The sequence below is a fragment of the Raphanus sativus genome, chromosome 8 (genome assembly GCF_000801105.2).
Source record: "Raphanus sativus cultivar WK10039 chromosome 8, ASM80110v3, whole genome shotgun sequence".
Taxonomy (NCBI): Eukaryota; Viridiplantae; Streptophyta; class Magnoliopsida; order Brassicales; family Brassicaceae; genus Raphanus; species Raphanus sativus.
The window spans coordinates 8,506,976-8,523,544 of record NC_079518.1 but is presented as its reverse complement, the minus strand read 5'-3'; the positions used below and the strand labels follow the sequence as shown (position 1 = coordinate 8,523,544).

The window sequence follows — 16,569 nt, the reverse complement described above, 5'->3', positions numbered from 1 at the left end:
GACCTATCACGGCGTCTTTCGGGACTGTGTCCGTTCCCTCTTGCATCATCATCTTTCATTGCATACTCCACCGAGATCACCTTATCCATCAGCTTACTGGATGGAAAAAAAACACACAGAAGTTAGTAAGCAGTGTTCTTTAAATAATGAAAACATTTGGTTAATGAACAGGACAGGAACAAAACCTACCTGTTGTTTGTAGCCTCAAGAGCTCGAGTGGCATCCTCTTGCTCCTCGTACTGGACAAATGCAAAGTTCCTCCTGATCCTAACGTTTACAATTTTGCCATACGGTTCAAAGTGTCTCTCTAGATCCCGGGTCCGAGTATTGTCCGCATCAAAGTTGATCACAAACAGAGTCTTGGAAGGCCTCAAGGATGAGGATCTCCTTGAACCACCACCACCACCAGATCTTCTATCGCCTCCACGCTCACCCTAAACACAGAACCATTTAAGTATGTTAAACATCATTTAACTAAGTTTGAAAAGAGATTAACGAAACTAACCTTTGTCCACTCAACACGGAGTCTGCGTCCCTTGCGCCCAAATTCAATGCGGTCAAGGGCTCGGATAGCATCCTCAGCATCCCTCTCATCTTCCATGTACACGAAAGCAAACCCTGAAGAAAAAAAAATGCCAAAGTATAGATCTCAGAACAAGAATAGAGAGCAAATTAAGAACCTCCAGCGAACAGGAAGACTGTTCCTCCTTTCTTCTCAGCGGTCAGTGGCAATCAAATAGCTTTTACTACTGAGTAGATCAGATAATTTGAACATCCAGAGAGTTTTGAAAAAAACTCAGCAAACTAAATGACCAGTGAAGCAGTTACAGACCTTGGCATTATGGAATTAATATGTCAAGGAAGAAGTGAAAATGTGGAAGACAGACTGGGGATGTGAATGAAATGTGTCCAATAGTGGAATGTGATTGAAGAATGAGATGTAGTTAAGATGGCAGTGTCATTGCGGATAGAAAGTGTGAGATGGATTTTCCTTAAGGTCCATCCATGGGCTGGTGGGAGTATGAAACATCCTGCGCCAAAGAAAACGCTGAGAATAGCGGTTTTACACTATTATTCTGAAGTATTTTTGCAAACTTCCGGCGCGCTTCCTTCACATAACCATGTCGTTGTGGTCTCTGTTTGATTGAGATATGACGGAAATTGAATCTTCCAGAGCCTTCAACATAGAAGTGGATTTCACGACAAGAATTTGAAGTTTTGCTTTCACACACATGGCACTTAGTGGTGGTTTAAGATACTGCTTGTTCGTCGAGGTCGACCACAAAGATAAACTTACACAAAAGGTAGAAAGAAAGAAAGAAAGAAAAAAAAAAAAAGGCTTACCAGCTTTCATATCCACCCTCTCGACCCTTCCGTACTTCCTGAATAGCCTTTCGAGATCGCCCTCACGCGCATCATACTCAAAGTTCCCACAGAAGACTGGCTTCATGATTCCTGCAGTCCACCATGACAAAAAAAAAACAAAGATTCATAAGGCTTCCTCACAACAACACTTAAGCATCAAAACGAGCACTTGACACAACTAAGTAGATATGATCTTATTGACTTCTTTGTTCACTCACGTATACATTTGTTTAAACACTACAATGAACCACAGAAGAAAACTAGTAAGATGAATTTGCATCAAAGGCTTAAAAAAGTACAGTATTCCAGCTCAAGTTCAGACAACTAACGACAAGAAATATTGGGAATCAAAAGGACCACAGACAAAACATAATCTAATCTTTAGTAGCTCTGGTGAGAAACCTCAGATCTGAAATAACTCACAGATGGATTGCAAACAGATAACAAGAAAGTAAAGCATGAATCTTTAATACTTAAAAACATAAAAAAAAACTGAGAGGCCCTTGAAGTGATTCATCAAACCAAAAAAAAAAGAGATCAATTTACTCAATTTGTTCTACTTCTCACCAGCAAGAAACTGAAAGAGCAAACAGATCAGATTCAAGATCTCTGAGAATCCTACAAACTAGAGATGATCTCAATTAATTTTACCTGTTCAGTTATGAAACTGAAGTAGTTGGCAGCCGTTGTCGCGTCGAAGCCCTAGAAGAAGCTCTGAGATGATATTTCTTTGTCTCGTGAGGCGTTGAAAGTGAAACAGTTTAGATAAGAGATGTAACTTTTAGCTCTTGGCTGTACTGTACTGGGCCAATCTATTAAATTCCGTTAAAAGCCCAATAACAGCAGACATTTTTCTATCTAACATGTTGAAACAAATTGAAACTTTCTTTTCTCCAAAACTATTAAACTAACTTTAGTATATAATACTAATACCTTAGTATATATATATTTTGCATTGTTTGTTTGATATTGTGATCATAATATAGAAAAATATAATTTTTAACTTAATAATGATATATCTATCGTATTAATAGACAAAAAACTTGTTTGAGAGAAATATATATTTATCTACGTATTATGTATAAACTATAAATATCAGTAACTATAATAAACAACCAATAATTACAATGGTCTAATAAATAATCTAGTTATCAAAATGGATCTTAATAACAAATTAAATAATGTGGTCAAATTCTATAGTAACAGTTTTAAAAAAAAAACACAAGCCCAAGATGTTATCTTTGTGTTCAAACTACATTTTAATTTTTTTAACTCTATAATTCATGTTGCCAAACAAAACTAGAAAGTACTTCTATTTTAATAAAGATAGATGTAAATTATGAAATTATTGTATTTGAAATATTTATATAAATTTAAATATATGATTAACATTAAAAATATATATAATCAATGATATAAAATAAATATCTATGTATATAAACTGAAAACAAATACCCGCTTAAATCAAGATTTTGTTTATGATTAAATCGACACAATTCCAATTTATTTAATAATATAAAAGAATATTCCATAAACTAGGCAAGTGCAGATTTTTTTATTTAAAGATTGGTATCATGTTATCTAATGTAACTTCTTTTTGTTTCTCGCTCTTGTACTATAAAGAAAAGGAAAAGTGAATAGAAATTTCTCTCAGGAGATTTTATATTTATAGACAAATAAGTGATACTATTTAATTTTGTCTAAACTTACTTCGTTTGTTTAGTGGGCTAATGTAAATTTGTGAAGAGATAAGTGGGGATTGCATCTTGCAAATATAATATGATGTATTAAGGTTTAGAGTTGATACTAAAACATTATAAAACTAAAATAAAATTCAGCTCCATAAAAAAAGACATTTGTAAGTGTGTTTTATTTGAATTCCTTTTGTATTGCAAGTATGAAAGAAACTGAAAAAGAATCTGAAAATATCATTACATTTACTCTAAATAAGTAACTATATAGATTATAGTACTTGCATACTACTTTATTTTCAAACTTGTAACTTTGAAGAATCTCTTCGAAAAGTGTAAAGATGATCCTCGGACCTTTATTTAAATGGACTCTTGATCGGATGAGTGACGAGGCGAGTGTGGCCGTATAATTATTTATCAAAGAGGTTTCCGAAAATGGAATATGTAACCGAAGCAACCGCTTTAATCAAAACGCGAAATTAACAGAAAACCAAAACGATGTTCCAAAAACAGAAAGATGGGTTCCACAAGAGACCTCATGGGGCCGTCAAAATATCCAAACCGTGGCTTAACAGCGGAATACAGTGTCCCTACGAGCCTACCTTCCCCATGCCCTACGTAGCCCCACTGTCACGTCACCCCCAAGCCTTTACTTTCTTCTTAAGGAAAACATTTTCTTGTGACATTTTTTCACCACCACTACTTTTTGGCCCTTTATGTTTGTCGTCTTGCTTTTTTCTCCGAAGGTGTCTCTATACTCAATAGTTTTTGTTTTTGAGAAATGGTTTCTCTATAGTCTATACTCAATAACGTGTGAGAGTTGAGAGTGAGTGGCGACGAGATTGACGTTGTTGTAACACATGAGTGACGTTCTTTTTGTAAGCGAATATATGTTAGAAAAGATACTCTACTTTTGAGATACCATTATTGTTTTTGTAAGTTGATTGATCACCTGATTCTAAAGGCCTACTTACACCCACGTGATTGGATTTAAACCACAAGTTTTTCATAGATAGATTTGAGATATTTTAATAGATACAGTATTTGACTAAAAAGAAAATATTGTTTTATTAATATAATCGAGTTTTGAGAGTGACGTATAACTTGATAATGTATTGGTCTACTCATCCATGGCTTCATACGAAACTACCTTCATTTTTTAATATTAGGGATGGATACTAATCGGATATCTGAGGTTTTTTTCCAAAATATTTGTAATCCGATATGTTTCATTTGAATAATCAATTATCCGATTCGATTTGATCGGTAGCCATCCGGATATTTGAAATTTTTAGATTTTTAATCACATATCTGATTTAATCCGTAAAAATTAATAAATCATTAGAAAATAAAATAAAATAGTATTTACTTTTAAAAATTCAAATAAATAACTTAATGAATTTAATAAATACAAATAATGTAAAACTTATACAAAATATAATATTTAAATATATGTATATATATGTATATACCGGATCATATATTCATTTTAAAAGTATTAGCATTTGTGATTTATTTTGTTTCTTACGGATATTGTATATTATTATTTATTTTGCTTCGTAAAGTTACAGATATTAAAAAAATTTGGTTCGAACCGAAACGGATAACAGATCAAATAAAAATTTACAGATATTTTGCTCCGCCCTATGTACAAATGTCTAATACTGCTATTTATGTTCGTATATTACACCAACTTAGTACTTTAAGAAACATCTGTCTGGGGGATAAGCGACACCAGATAACCATTTGTTCTTTAACCCAAAGCGGAACATGAAGAAGAAGGAAAACAGAAAAGAAAAATACACTTTACTGAATCAAACTTTGGTGTAAATACAAATGTTGTCTCGTATGGTGTATAGAAACTTTGGTGCATGCCTAAATCTGTTTCTGATGGATTTTAGCCCATGCCATATGTTTTTCTTGTTTGGGAAGTATGTATAGAAATATGGTTAAAGCTTTGAAGGCGGGTCAATTCCTTTCAGTTCTATCCCTTAACTCATTGTACAACCCAAACCCAAACCATGAAGTGTAGGAAGAGAGACTTTTGTCTTTCGGCTCTCCAGACACTACAAAAAAAGAGTTGAGTTAAATCACTTAAATTGAATCACAAAACTAAGTGATTTTATTTTAAATTACTTATTTACAAATGATACTAATATAAATAATCTAACATCAGTTAAATTAAATGATGTTATATTAATTGATTTGGCATCAGTTAAACAAAGTGATATGATTTTTGTATCACTTGAACCTAAACGATACGATTATATTTATTTATATCAATTAAATAATTGATGTAATGATTTTTTTGTTAACATCACTTAGTAAATTGATATAATATTTACATCAATAAGAAACTGACGCTAACAAAAAAAATTCTCACTGCATTTTCTTTTGACATCAGTTTAATTAAAATGATGTTATTTTATTTAAATTTGCATCACTTAAAACCTTTTTCTGATACAAAACTTGAAAAAACCTTGATAATAAAAGCTCTTTTCAAAAAAAAAATAAAGAACCTAGATAATAAAAAAACGTGATGCAGTTGAGATCTAGTGGGTTTAATATTTTTCTCTTATGGCTGCAATTTAATTGGATTTTGTTTTAACTGTTTCATCTAAAAAAAGCATATTCTTTTTAATCAAAACCTAGATCCTATTTAGCAGTTCCTCTCTTCTCTAATGCTTGAACTTTCTTAACAGTTTAATTGTTCTATCTGTTTCTTTTATACGAGCCAAGAGATAGAAGCCAGTCGTGAAGTGAACCATTATTTTCTTATATGATGATGACCACGAATTTGGTTGGAAATCTGAGAAGGTATTATTTATTTTTTCTTTCCCATTCTTCTGTTTTTTTTTCTTTCTAAATGAAGTTATGATTTACAGCCTTATGTTTATGACTTAACGATCTTTCTTTGCTGTACTCATTTTTTCTTGCCTTGTAATTGTTTCAGATTTTACTAAAGAGATGATTATCAATCTTATTTTATATCTCCGGAGCAAGAGACTTGATCGTATGATTACATAATTTGTCATTGAGTACCAAAGGCATGAATCATTGAAAGAGGAAACTAGTTCTAGTCTAGTGATGACGGATTCTCCAATCTTATTAACATCACTCAAACGATTATATGCTACTAATGGAGATCGAAGATGAAAAAGAGATGAAGATGACAAAATGTCGATTGAAGAACTCATGTGGGGAATTCACTTAGCTTCTCTTTGTTCATTTTTTCTGAGATTTTTTTTGTAAAGCTTTTATTTTATTTTTTCCTTTCTCATACCTGTGTGTACAAACAAATTATAAATGGAAAAATATTTTGTTTAATTTATTTTCATAAATAAATTTATTTGATACGAAAATCTAATTAAATTATTTAAATTTCATAAGAATATTTTAAATTGTTATTTAAAATTAGATAATTATTAAAATCACTTTTTAAAATGATATTAATTTGTTTCAGTTATTAATAAATGATATAAATAATTGAAATCAGTTATTTCAACCGATACAACTACTAACATCATTTAAATAAATTGATGTAAATGTTAATATCATTTCTGTGTAATTGATACATTTTGACATCATTTATAGTAAATGATACAAATATTTATTATTTTTGCATCAATTATTAATAAACTGATACAAATTATTTGCATCACCACTTTCAGAGTCATTTAGTTAAGTGATACAAACTTTATTTACATCATTTATAAATAATGCAAAAATATAAAATAAATGATGCTAAACAACAGTTTTTTTGTAGTGAGACTTGGAAGAAATTATTTGGCTTCATTTGTCTTTTTTTTTTTGGTCAATGCTTCATTTGTCTCTTACAACTGTTTACAACATCCACGTTATATCCAATCGTTCGACTATCATCGTGAAGCTGCCCATAGATTTTTTAAAACTTGGTGGTGGTGTCTGGTGATATCGATATGATTACTACAAGCTTTTTATATAATCTCTACACTAAAAACCATATAACGACGGCTTGCCTCTCCATCGCCTCTCTCTGGTAAAAAACCTGTAGCCTTGACAGCAACTGAGTTAAAACTCTAATATCCATTCTCATTACAATCACACAACACTTACCGACGATTCAAATTCCAGACTGACATACTCTCAAATCGATTCAAACCCTTAACCACAATGTTTGATTGTCTGCTAGTAGTTCATATGGTGGCTTTTAAAAAAGTTTATAGTTGAATTCTTACACTTCTAATGGCTGGTTCTGTGGCGACGACAAAAACGGTAGGTTCAGGACGTGCCAATATGAAATAAACGTTCTCGTACACTTTGGAAAGTGTATCGCATATTAAAAGTGTTCGTTATATAACATTTCACAAAGAATGCTTTTATATATATGATAACAACTCAAATTAAATAGAGAGCAGATCTTCTAGATCTTTCTGATTCTAGATGGTTGATCAATAATTACATTTTGTTTATTCATGGAAGTTAATAGATAAATACACAGTTGTCCTACACAAAACAAACACATCCACACACTCCCACAGTGAAAGTTAAAAACTCCCATAAAGGTATAACGAGTGAAGAGTTAAAAGCCATACACATAAAAGTCAAGATGTCACGTGGCGTCGTATGATTGAATCAAAACAACGCATTCACACAAAACCGTGGGATCACTTAGCTGTTTCCTGTCCACATGTCACTCTTACAGCCAAAAACACCGTGTTCTTCTCTAATCATACCCCACACAATTCCAAATATTTCGGGCCAATATAAACACCAACTCTCATTTCCACTTTTCTCAAACCACAAACTTTTAAAATCCAACTGAAAAGGAACATAAAGAGAGAGATAAAATAGATATTTTATCAAAGCCAGACAGAACAAAGATCTTGTTAGTTAGTTACGTACTGTACTCAGCCTTATCCAGTTTTTCTCAAAAGAGTTTTCAACAATGAACACATTCCCTGCTTCCACTGAAATGCTTGGCTCCGAGAACGAGTCTCCGGTTACTACGGTAGTAGGAGTTGATTATTGTCCCAGGTTGGCGGCAAGCTGTCCGAAGAAGCCAGCAGGTAGGAAGAAGTTTCAGGAGACACGTCACCCCATTTACCGAGGAGTTCGTCTGAGAAAGTCAGGTAAGTGGGTGTGTGAAGTGAGGGAACCAAACAAGAAATCTAGGATTTGGCTTGGAACTTTCAAAACAGCTGAAATGGCAGCTCGTGCTCACGACGTCGCTGCCCTAGCCCTCCGTGGAAGAGGCGCATGCCTCAATTATGCGGACTCGGTTTGGCGGCTCCGCATCCCGGAGACAACCTGCCACAAGGATATCCAGAAGGCTGCTGCTGAAGCCGCACTGGCTTTTGAGGCTGAGAAGAGTGATGCGACGATCGAAAATGGCCTAAACATGGAGGGGGCGACGGCGGTGGCTTCTCAGGCTGAGGTGAATGACACAACGACGGATCATGGCGTGGACATGGAGGAGACAATGGTGGAGGCTGTTTTTACTGAGGAACAAAGAGAAGGGTTTAACATGTCGAAGGAGTCGACGGTGGAGGCTGCTGTTAATACGGAGGAACAGAGCAAAGGATTTTACATGGACGAGGAGTGGGCGTTCGAGATGCCGACCTTGTTGGCTGATATGGCGGCAGGGATGCTTTTGCCGCCGCCGTCCGTACAATGGGGACATAATGATGAGTTCGAAGAGGTTGACATGAACCTCTGGAGTTATTAATACTCGTATTTTTTTTAATTATTTATTGTGCGATAATATTTTATAGAACTTGGGATTCTACCTTTATTTTTTATGGGGATCTTTTTTAGTGTGGGGAACGAGTGTAAATGTTTCGCCATGGTGTTGTCAAAATGCTGATTATTTTTTGCGTGCAGCATAATCACCTCAGGTTTCCTTGTATGCAACAAATAAATTTTAGTCTAAATACAAAACAGAAGAGAAAAGAGAAAGAATATTATTAATGAAAACGCAAATCAAAATGGATTCAATGTAAAATCTGAAGTAATTTTGTATAAAAATGTCAAATATTTTGCTGTTTAGATTTAATTTGTAAAAGATTTTGAAATCCAAGAATTATTAATTTGAAAAAGTTATGGGGTATTTAGTGGATCATATTGGTGTTATCACAAGTGTTTGACATCGTTATAATTAGAGTTTGCGGCTATTTTGTTTAGTAGAGTGAAAATAATTATTACGATGTTTATTTAGTTGTTTATTTATATTTTATATATTTGATTTATACTATTTATAATTTAATACTGTATGATGTATAATATTACGGTCAAGAGTTGATATTAACACGTTCTAAAAAAACCGGTTCTATCGTTTTCTTTTTTTTTAGAAAGAGTCGGTTCCATCTTTTTTTTGTCTGCTGTCCATTTAAATTAGATAAAGTGTTGGTCACATCAGCCAATTTTCCGTTTCTTTCTATCCGTGTCTGATCTATATGAAAAAAAATATAGTTTCTAGTTTTTAATTCTCTCGCTAATGCATCCGCTCGTCCATTCATATATTCCAAGAAATATGAATCAGGTTTACATCTTTGAAGTCTTCTTCTAATCTATGGAACACTTCTATTTCCGTTGCGAATGTGACCACTCCATCGGATTCATAGTTATATCCACTAGAACCGAGCAGTTTCTCTCAAAATGTATCAAGATTATCTTCCATTCTCTCATACACAAAGTTTTCCAAAATAACTCTTCCATCTCAGATCGCCTCCATCTTGCCAAGTATTTGTAAGCTTTATAAATGTTTAAATGTTTGAGTTATGAGATTGAAAGAAACTGGAAAAGGAATATGCATGTACTATAATTGATACTTTTAATGAAGATAAAGTAACTATATAGATTATAATACTTATATATTGTTTTCTTTCTCTTTTCAAACTTGTAGCTTTAAAGAATATCTTCAAAAAGTGTAAAGATGATACTCGGACCTTTATTTAAATACTCTCGGCCGAGTGACAGGCGACTGCCCTGAAAGAAACATTTGTCAAAAGAGGCTTCCGAAACTGGAAAATGTAACCGAAGGAACCGCTTTCAGCTAACCGCGAATTTAATAGAGACCAAATCGGTACTCCAAAACAGAAAGATGGGTCCCATAAGAGAGCTCATGGGCCTGTCAAAATATCTTAAAGCGTGGCTTAACAGTAGAAGCACTGTCCCCACGAGCTTCCCTTTCCTTGCACTTGTGCCCTACGGGGCTCACTATCACGTCACCTTCTAGCCTTACTTTCTTGTTAAGAAAATCATTTGCTTGTTTCATATTTTCCGTCACCACTAGTTTTTGCTCTTTATGTTTGTGGTCTTGTTTTTTCTCCGAAGACGTCTATACCTAAATCAAATCTTAGTATCGTGAGAGAGTTGAAAGTGAGTGGCGACGAGAGAGACGTCATTTTTTGTAAACGAATATACGGTAGGAAAATACTATTGTTGTTTTTATTTTGTTAAAGACGTACCTACGCCCACGTGATTAGAGTTAACCACAAGTTTTTTTATAGCAAGAGCCACAAGTTTTTTCTTAGATAATATTGAGATTTGAGATATTTTATAAATATTTGACCAACCAAAAAAGAGATATTTTACTGACATAATCAATATTTGAGTGTGACGCTTAACCTGCCAATGTATCGGTCTAATCCCTGGCTTAAAACAAACTAGCTTCATTTGTAATTCGGTACAATAGGTCTAATACTATTAATACTACAATTTATAAAGTATACTAGATTCTAACCCGTCCTTAAAAGACGGATATATTTTTTCGTTTTAATATTTTTTGAAAATTTTAGTTTTTTATATTTGAGCTTTTTGTAGTCATATTTATATTTAATCTTAATTTAATATGATAGAACAATCCCTTAAATAAATAAAATATATAGTTGGACATAAGATTTATCAATAAATAATATTCTTGTTTTAATAGAATAAATTGTTTACTATATGTAAGAGTGTGCAAGAAAATTCTTCACCGCGTTCAATTCTTAAATGATATATACTATAAGTAAATGAAGCTGTATAGACTTATTGTGATAATATATTAATTATATTAATATATTTTTGGTTGCTATAATAGAGGTTAGTATATAATAGGATGTACTAAATAATGATAATGAAAGGGTCTAACAATTTTATTTACATAGATTTTTTCGGAATGATTTTCTTTTAATAATATAGATAATAAAATAATGCTTAGATTTGGCAACAACAAATTGGTATATTGTTTAGATTCTTTGTTATTATTGGTAATTGTTTAGATTCTTTGTATATTCAGTTAATTAGTAGTTTTTTGTTTGATAATATCACTTGATTTGGTAACAACAAATCGGCACTATTGTTCAGATTTTCATAATCAATACAAATTATTTAGATTTTATCATTTAAAACAATTTAGTTCTATTTTAGACCTATAATAACATACATCAACAAATGTATTATAAAATATATGTATGTTATTTTGAACTATAACATAATATTATTATTTTTTTGATAAAACATAATATTATTTGAAAAAGTTATTTATGTTTATCTGTTGGAGTGTTCTTTTTGAAAAAAAATACAGATCGTGTAACATGGCTGTAAACTGATGCAGGTATCACCGATCAACCACGCTAGAACAAAGCACACCTGCAGACATGAAAATAAAGGGCTATACACTACTGAATTTCTGATCGCTATTGTAGTCTATCGTCAATATACATGGAAGGATTAAAATAAGTTGAAAAGTTTGAAACAGATAAACTAATATCTTAATGATGTCTGTAACAGCAACACACATGAACATGATCAATCACTTGTCAGTATCATGTAAAACCCCCATTCTCTAGTTGCCCATCTTTTGGTGATCGCAGATTGAGATTCTCTTCACCTTCGAGTTGTAAACCCAAGTTGGAAATATCTATTTGTTTAATTTGTTTGCATGGTGTCGTAGAGTCTCGTAAATCTAGTTGAATATTAAGGACAAGACTTAGGTTCACCCCCTATGGTGAACCTTCAAATTCACCACCTCTCTAATAACCAATCAAAGTGTCAACTAGATTAATGATTAAAAATATTAAATAATTTTTTCAAAAATCAAAATAATTAAAAAAAATAAATAGTGTCAATTTTAATAATGCTAATATCACTATCTAATCCATAAACTCAAACTCTATACCCTAAATCCAAATTTTAAACCCTAAATTCTAAATTATAAACCCAAACTCTATACCCTAAACCCAAATTCTATACCCTAAACCCAAACCATAAATCATAAACCCAAAAACCTGAACTCTAAACCCAAACTTATACCTTAAACCCAAATCCTAGACTCTAAACCCAAAACGTAAATACAAAATCCAAACCCTATACCCTAAATATTTGGATTAATATTGATGTTGTTCTTTTGAAATTTAAGGTTAAGAATTAAATTTTGGATTTAGAGTTCATGGTTTGGGTTACTGTCTAGGGTTTGGGTTTAGGATCTACGGTTTGGGTTTAGGGTTTATGGATTGGTTTTAGAGTATAGGATTTGGGTTTAGGGTCTATGGTTTGAGTTTAGGGTATAATTTTGGGTTTAAAGTTTAGATTTCTTGGTTAATGGTTTATGGTTTGGGTTTAGGATTTAAGATTTAGGTTTAGGGTATAGAGTTTGGGTTTAGGGTATAGAGTTTGGGTTTATAATTTAAAATTTAGGGTTTAGAATTTGGATTTAGGGTATATAGTTTGAATTTAGGGATTAAATATTGACATTATCATTACTAAATATGATATTATTTATTTTTTTAATTATTTTATCATTAGTCTAGTTGGCACTTTAATTGGTTATTAGGGAGGTGGTGAATTTGAAGGTTCACTATAGGGGGTGAACCCAAGTCTTGTCCGAATATTAAAGTATATATATTAGATATTTTAATGATACGTAGAAATAATAGATGTTAGCTAATTAGTCACAATATTTTCAATAGGCCCAAAAAAAAACATGCTATGGTAATTTTCAAATAGGACTCTAAATTAATATAGTAGATTACACCAACTTAACACTTTAAGAAATATTCGAATGGGGATAAGTTCGTTTACAACCACATCTATCTTTTATTTTAAATGTAAATGTGGGTTTTACTCTAATACTAGATTTTGATCCGCGATTCGAAAGCGCAGATTTTTATCATAAATAAATTTTCATATAAATTAGTATTTTGAAAATTTTGAAAATTATTATGTTATAAAATTGTTCTATATCAAAGCAAAAATTTGTTTAAATTATATAATTTATGAATTAAATTATTTGAAATTTTATATGTAAAATTTTACGTAACTCTCTCTCTTAGATTTGAGAATTTTATCTTGATAGTTAGAGCAAAAATCGGATACATATATATAGAGTGAAATATTTTGTCACGTTTTGTTATAGTACACAGAAGAAGACCAAAAATAATAAAAATTGATCCAAACAACTTGTATATGTAGATTTTTAAGGACTTTTCCTTTTAATAGTATTGGTATATTTATTTTTTAAAGGAAAATATAGATGAAGACTATTTCTGTCTCTATATTTTTATTAAAAATAGAAAACCGTTATAATACAGACATACATTGAACATAATATATAATCTCTATAATATAATTTTCTATTTAAGAGAAAATAGAGATATAGGTTGGAAAAAAAGTGACAAACACAACGGAATGTCATATTTTAGTTTGACGTCAAAATGCATACATATTGAATTGTAACTTATAGATTTTTTTTATAGTCAATATCATTAAGCAAGTACCAAAAGAATAGATAATTTGTTGTTTTTATTGTATATTGTAAAAAGACAACAAAAGACCATTTATCCTAGATGCAGGGGTTCTACCACTTAGAAGCAGTTACTTTGACTTCAAACTAACACCAGTCGTCTTTTGGGCTGCAGCCCTCAATGCTATCTCACCATGTTGAATGTCTTTTTCGCTAGTCACCTTCTGGACAACTTGCCTTGTCCTGAGTTGGACGAATCGTTTTATGTCTCAGAACCCTGCCTTTCTTTCCGTTGTGCCCCAAGTCCACCAACTGGCAACATTATAGCATATTATTGCTTTATGGTACAATAACTTAGATGGCTTATTGCAAAAGTGACTCAAAACTTGAATTCAAACAGAAAACTAACCTTTTCTTTTGACTCATTTTTTTTTTGAGTTTTAACCCACATCTGCATTTTATCTACGAAAATGCCATTAACCCTTTTTTTTTTTTTTTTTCGAAAATGGCTTCTTTACTGTCTCAACCTCATTTTCTTCAAGTATTTACAATATTGCCACTGCCATGAATAGTGGGAACAACCTTGTACGAACTGTTTGGAGCTTTTAATGCCCTTTAATGCACGTAAATCTCTTTACACTCTCTCTGTTTCAATTGTTATGAACTAAAAAACAACATTTCTTTCACTTTCTCTCCATATTCATCCAAAAAAACTGAAGCTTTGATTCAAAAATTGTTTGGAGCCATATTTCTTTCGTTTTGACTTACGGTTGCTTTCGTTTGAGTTCTGGGTGGTTGGAGAAGACCCTGTGTGCAAACAAAGTCATCTCACCTAGTTGAAGGTACGAATTTGAATTTTTTTCAAAATCTGTTCGCGTAGAAGACTTACAAGTAAGTCATCTGTATGTAGAAGACTTACTGATGAGTCTTCTGGTCAAACGGACGACTTAAAACTAAGTCGTCCAGCTTTGTTTGGTGAAAAAAAACAGTCCAGACGACTTATATATAAGTCGTCTACGAGAAACAGGCTAGTTTTGCATTTGACCGAATCGTGTCAGATCTTTGACTATTTCTGGACGACTTATAATTCAGTCGTCTCTCGGGAAAGTTAAAATTTCAATATTTTATTAAACTAGACGACTTACGTGTAAGTCGTCTTAGGTTAGTTTTGTAGTTGAAAATAAAACTTCATAATTTAATTTTTACCAGACGACATAATATAAAGTCGTCCCGTCAGAAGACTTAATTTAAAGTCGTCCGGGGAAAGCAAAGTCGTCCAGAATTTTCCCAATTAAGTCGTCCAAACCTTGCTTATCCGGACGACCTTAAAATTAAGTCGTCTAGCTGGACGACTTTTAGTTAAGTCGTCTGGAGAAAGTTAAATTTCAAGTTTTATTTTTCAATTACAAAACTAACCTGGGACGACTTACGTGTAAGTCGTCTAGTTTGAATAAAATATTGAAATTTTTACTTTCCAGAGACGACTGATTTATAAGTCGTCCAGAAAATAGTCAAAGATCTGACACGATTCGGTCAAATGCAAAACTAGCCGTTTTTCGTAGACGACTTATATATAAGTCGTCTGAAATTTTTTTTTTACAAACAAATCCGGACGACTTAGAATTAAGTCGTCCTTTTTAATTTTCAATGCAAAAAGTGACCTCTTTAGACGACTTACCTTTAAGTCTTCTGGACGACTTAAATCTAAGTCGTCTGCGATAATGTTTGTTGAACTTCTTCATTTTCTCTATGTTACTAATGTGTTTTATTTTGAATATTTGCAGATTTTATTTTATATTTTTATTTGATTTTTGATGATTTTTAGTTAATGCAGTGTATGGAGAATGGTTGTGAGAGATTTCCGTTGGGATTTTGTGGTTGATGATCTCAAAGGAGCAAGATTGTTTTTATTGAATGAAGATTCAACACATGCTGAACTGTTTGCAATGGCTCAAGAAGATTATAACCTGGACATTGAGATCAGTGACTGTGGAGATTAGCTACTCATTACCAGCAGAAATGATGATGACTCCAAGCAGTCCTCCCATTCATGTTACAAGTGATAGACAAGTTCGAAACTTGCTCGAGATACTCAAAACGCATAGAGTATGTCTTTGTGTATCAAGCCGCAGCAAGGTGGAAACGGTTTCAGAGAAAAGAGAAGAAGCTGGTGATAATGATGAAGCTGGTGAATGGGAAGAAGATGTTGGTGATAATGATGAAGCTGGTGAATGGGAAGAAGATGTTGGTGATAATGATGAGGCTGATGAATGTTTTGAAGATGTTGGTGATAATGAGTCTGTTGAAGATGAAAATCAAGATGGGGAGGAGGAAAATGGGGAGGAGGAAAATGGGGAGGAGGATGCTGATAACACTATTGTTGGTGAAACGGATCAGAATGGTGGGGATTACAGTCTTTATGGAAAGGTTCTAGATGAGGACGAGGAAGATGATGATAATATTTGTTTTGAAGAAAATTGAAAGACATATGCTAAGACAAATGCTATTGAAGGAGGAAAATCGGATTGTACCAGCATCTATGTCAACCAGAGTTTTGTTAGCAAGGATGCACTGCTTTCAGAGCTGCGGTTGACAGCAGTGAGGGGTAGGTTTTCTTTCAGAATATACAAATCAACAAAAAACTCTCCTTGTGGCAATATGTCGGGTTAGCGGTTGTGGATGGAAGATCAGAGCGAGTGTGAAACATGGGCAAACACGTTTTGGGTAACAAAGTATGTGGAAAACATTTATGCTCAATTGGAGACCGAATCGCTCAGCGGAGACACTGTACTCCAAAGTATGTTGGTA

At 32.7% G+C, this 16,569-nt stretch overlaps 2 protein-coding genes and 1 long non-coding RNA gene across 3 annotated transcripts in view; 2 read left to right on the top strand and 1 right to left on the bottom strand.

Moving 5' to 3' along the window:
- Window positions 1-2,144, bottom strand: part of LOC130498958 (serine/arginine-rich splicing factor RS40) — a 2,275-nt gene extending 131 nt beyond the window's left edge. The window contains exons 1-5 of the mRNA XM_056992821.1: window positions 2,017-2,144; window positions 1,345-1,455; window positions 506-618; window positions 190-434; window positions 4-96 (exon numbers count right to left, since the gene is read on the bottom strand). Of these exons, the coding sequence (XP_056848801.1) occupies window positions 4-96; window positions 190-434; window positions 506-618; window positions 1,345-1,450 (557 nt within the window). The 5' untranslated portion in view covers window positions 1,451-1,455; window positions 2,017-2,144. The remainder of the gene's footprint in view (window positions 1-3; window positions 97-189; window positions 435-505; window positions 619-1,344; window positions 1,456-2,016) is intronic.
- Window positions 2,145-5,164: 3,020 nt separating this feature from the next.
- Window positions 5,165-6,379, top strand: LOC108859798 (uncharacterized). Its single transcript, XR_001950537.2, has 2 exons — window positions 5,165-5,873; window positions 6,010-6,379. It is a non-coding gene; the product is annotated as an uncharacterized LOC108859798 (long non-coding RNA).
- Window positions 6,380-7,851: 1,472 nt separating this feature from the next.
- Window positions 7,852-8,942, top strand: LOC108834974 (dehydration-responsive element-binding protein 1B-like). The gene has a single exon (XM_018608288.2). The coding sequence runs from the start codon at window positions 7,984-7,986 to the stop codon at window positions 8,761-8,763; it is 780 nt and encodes a 259-aa protein (XP_018463790.1). The 5' UTR covers window positions 7,852-7,983; the 3' UTR covers window positions 8,764-8,942.
- The last annotated feature ends 7,627 nt before the right edge of the window (window positions 8,943-16,569 follow it).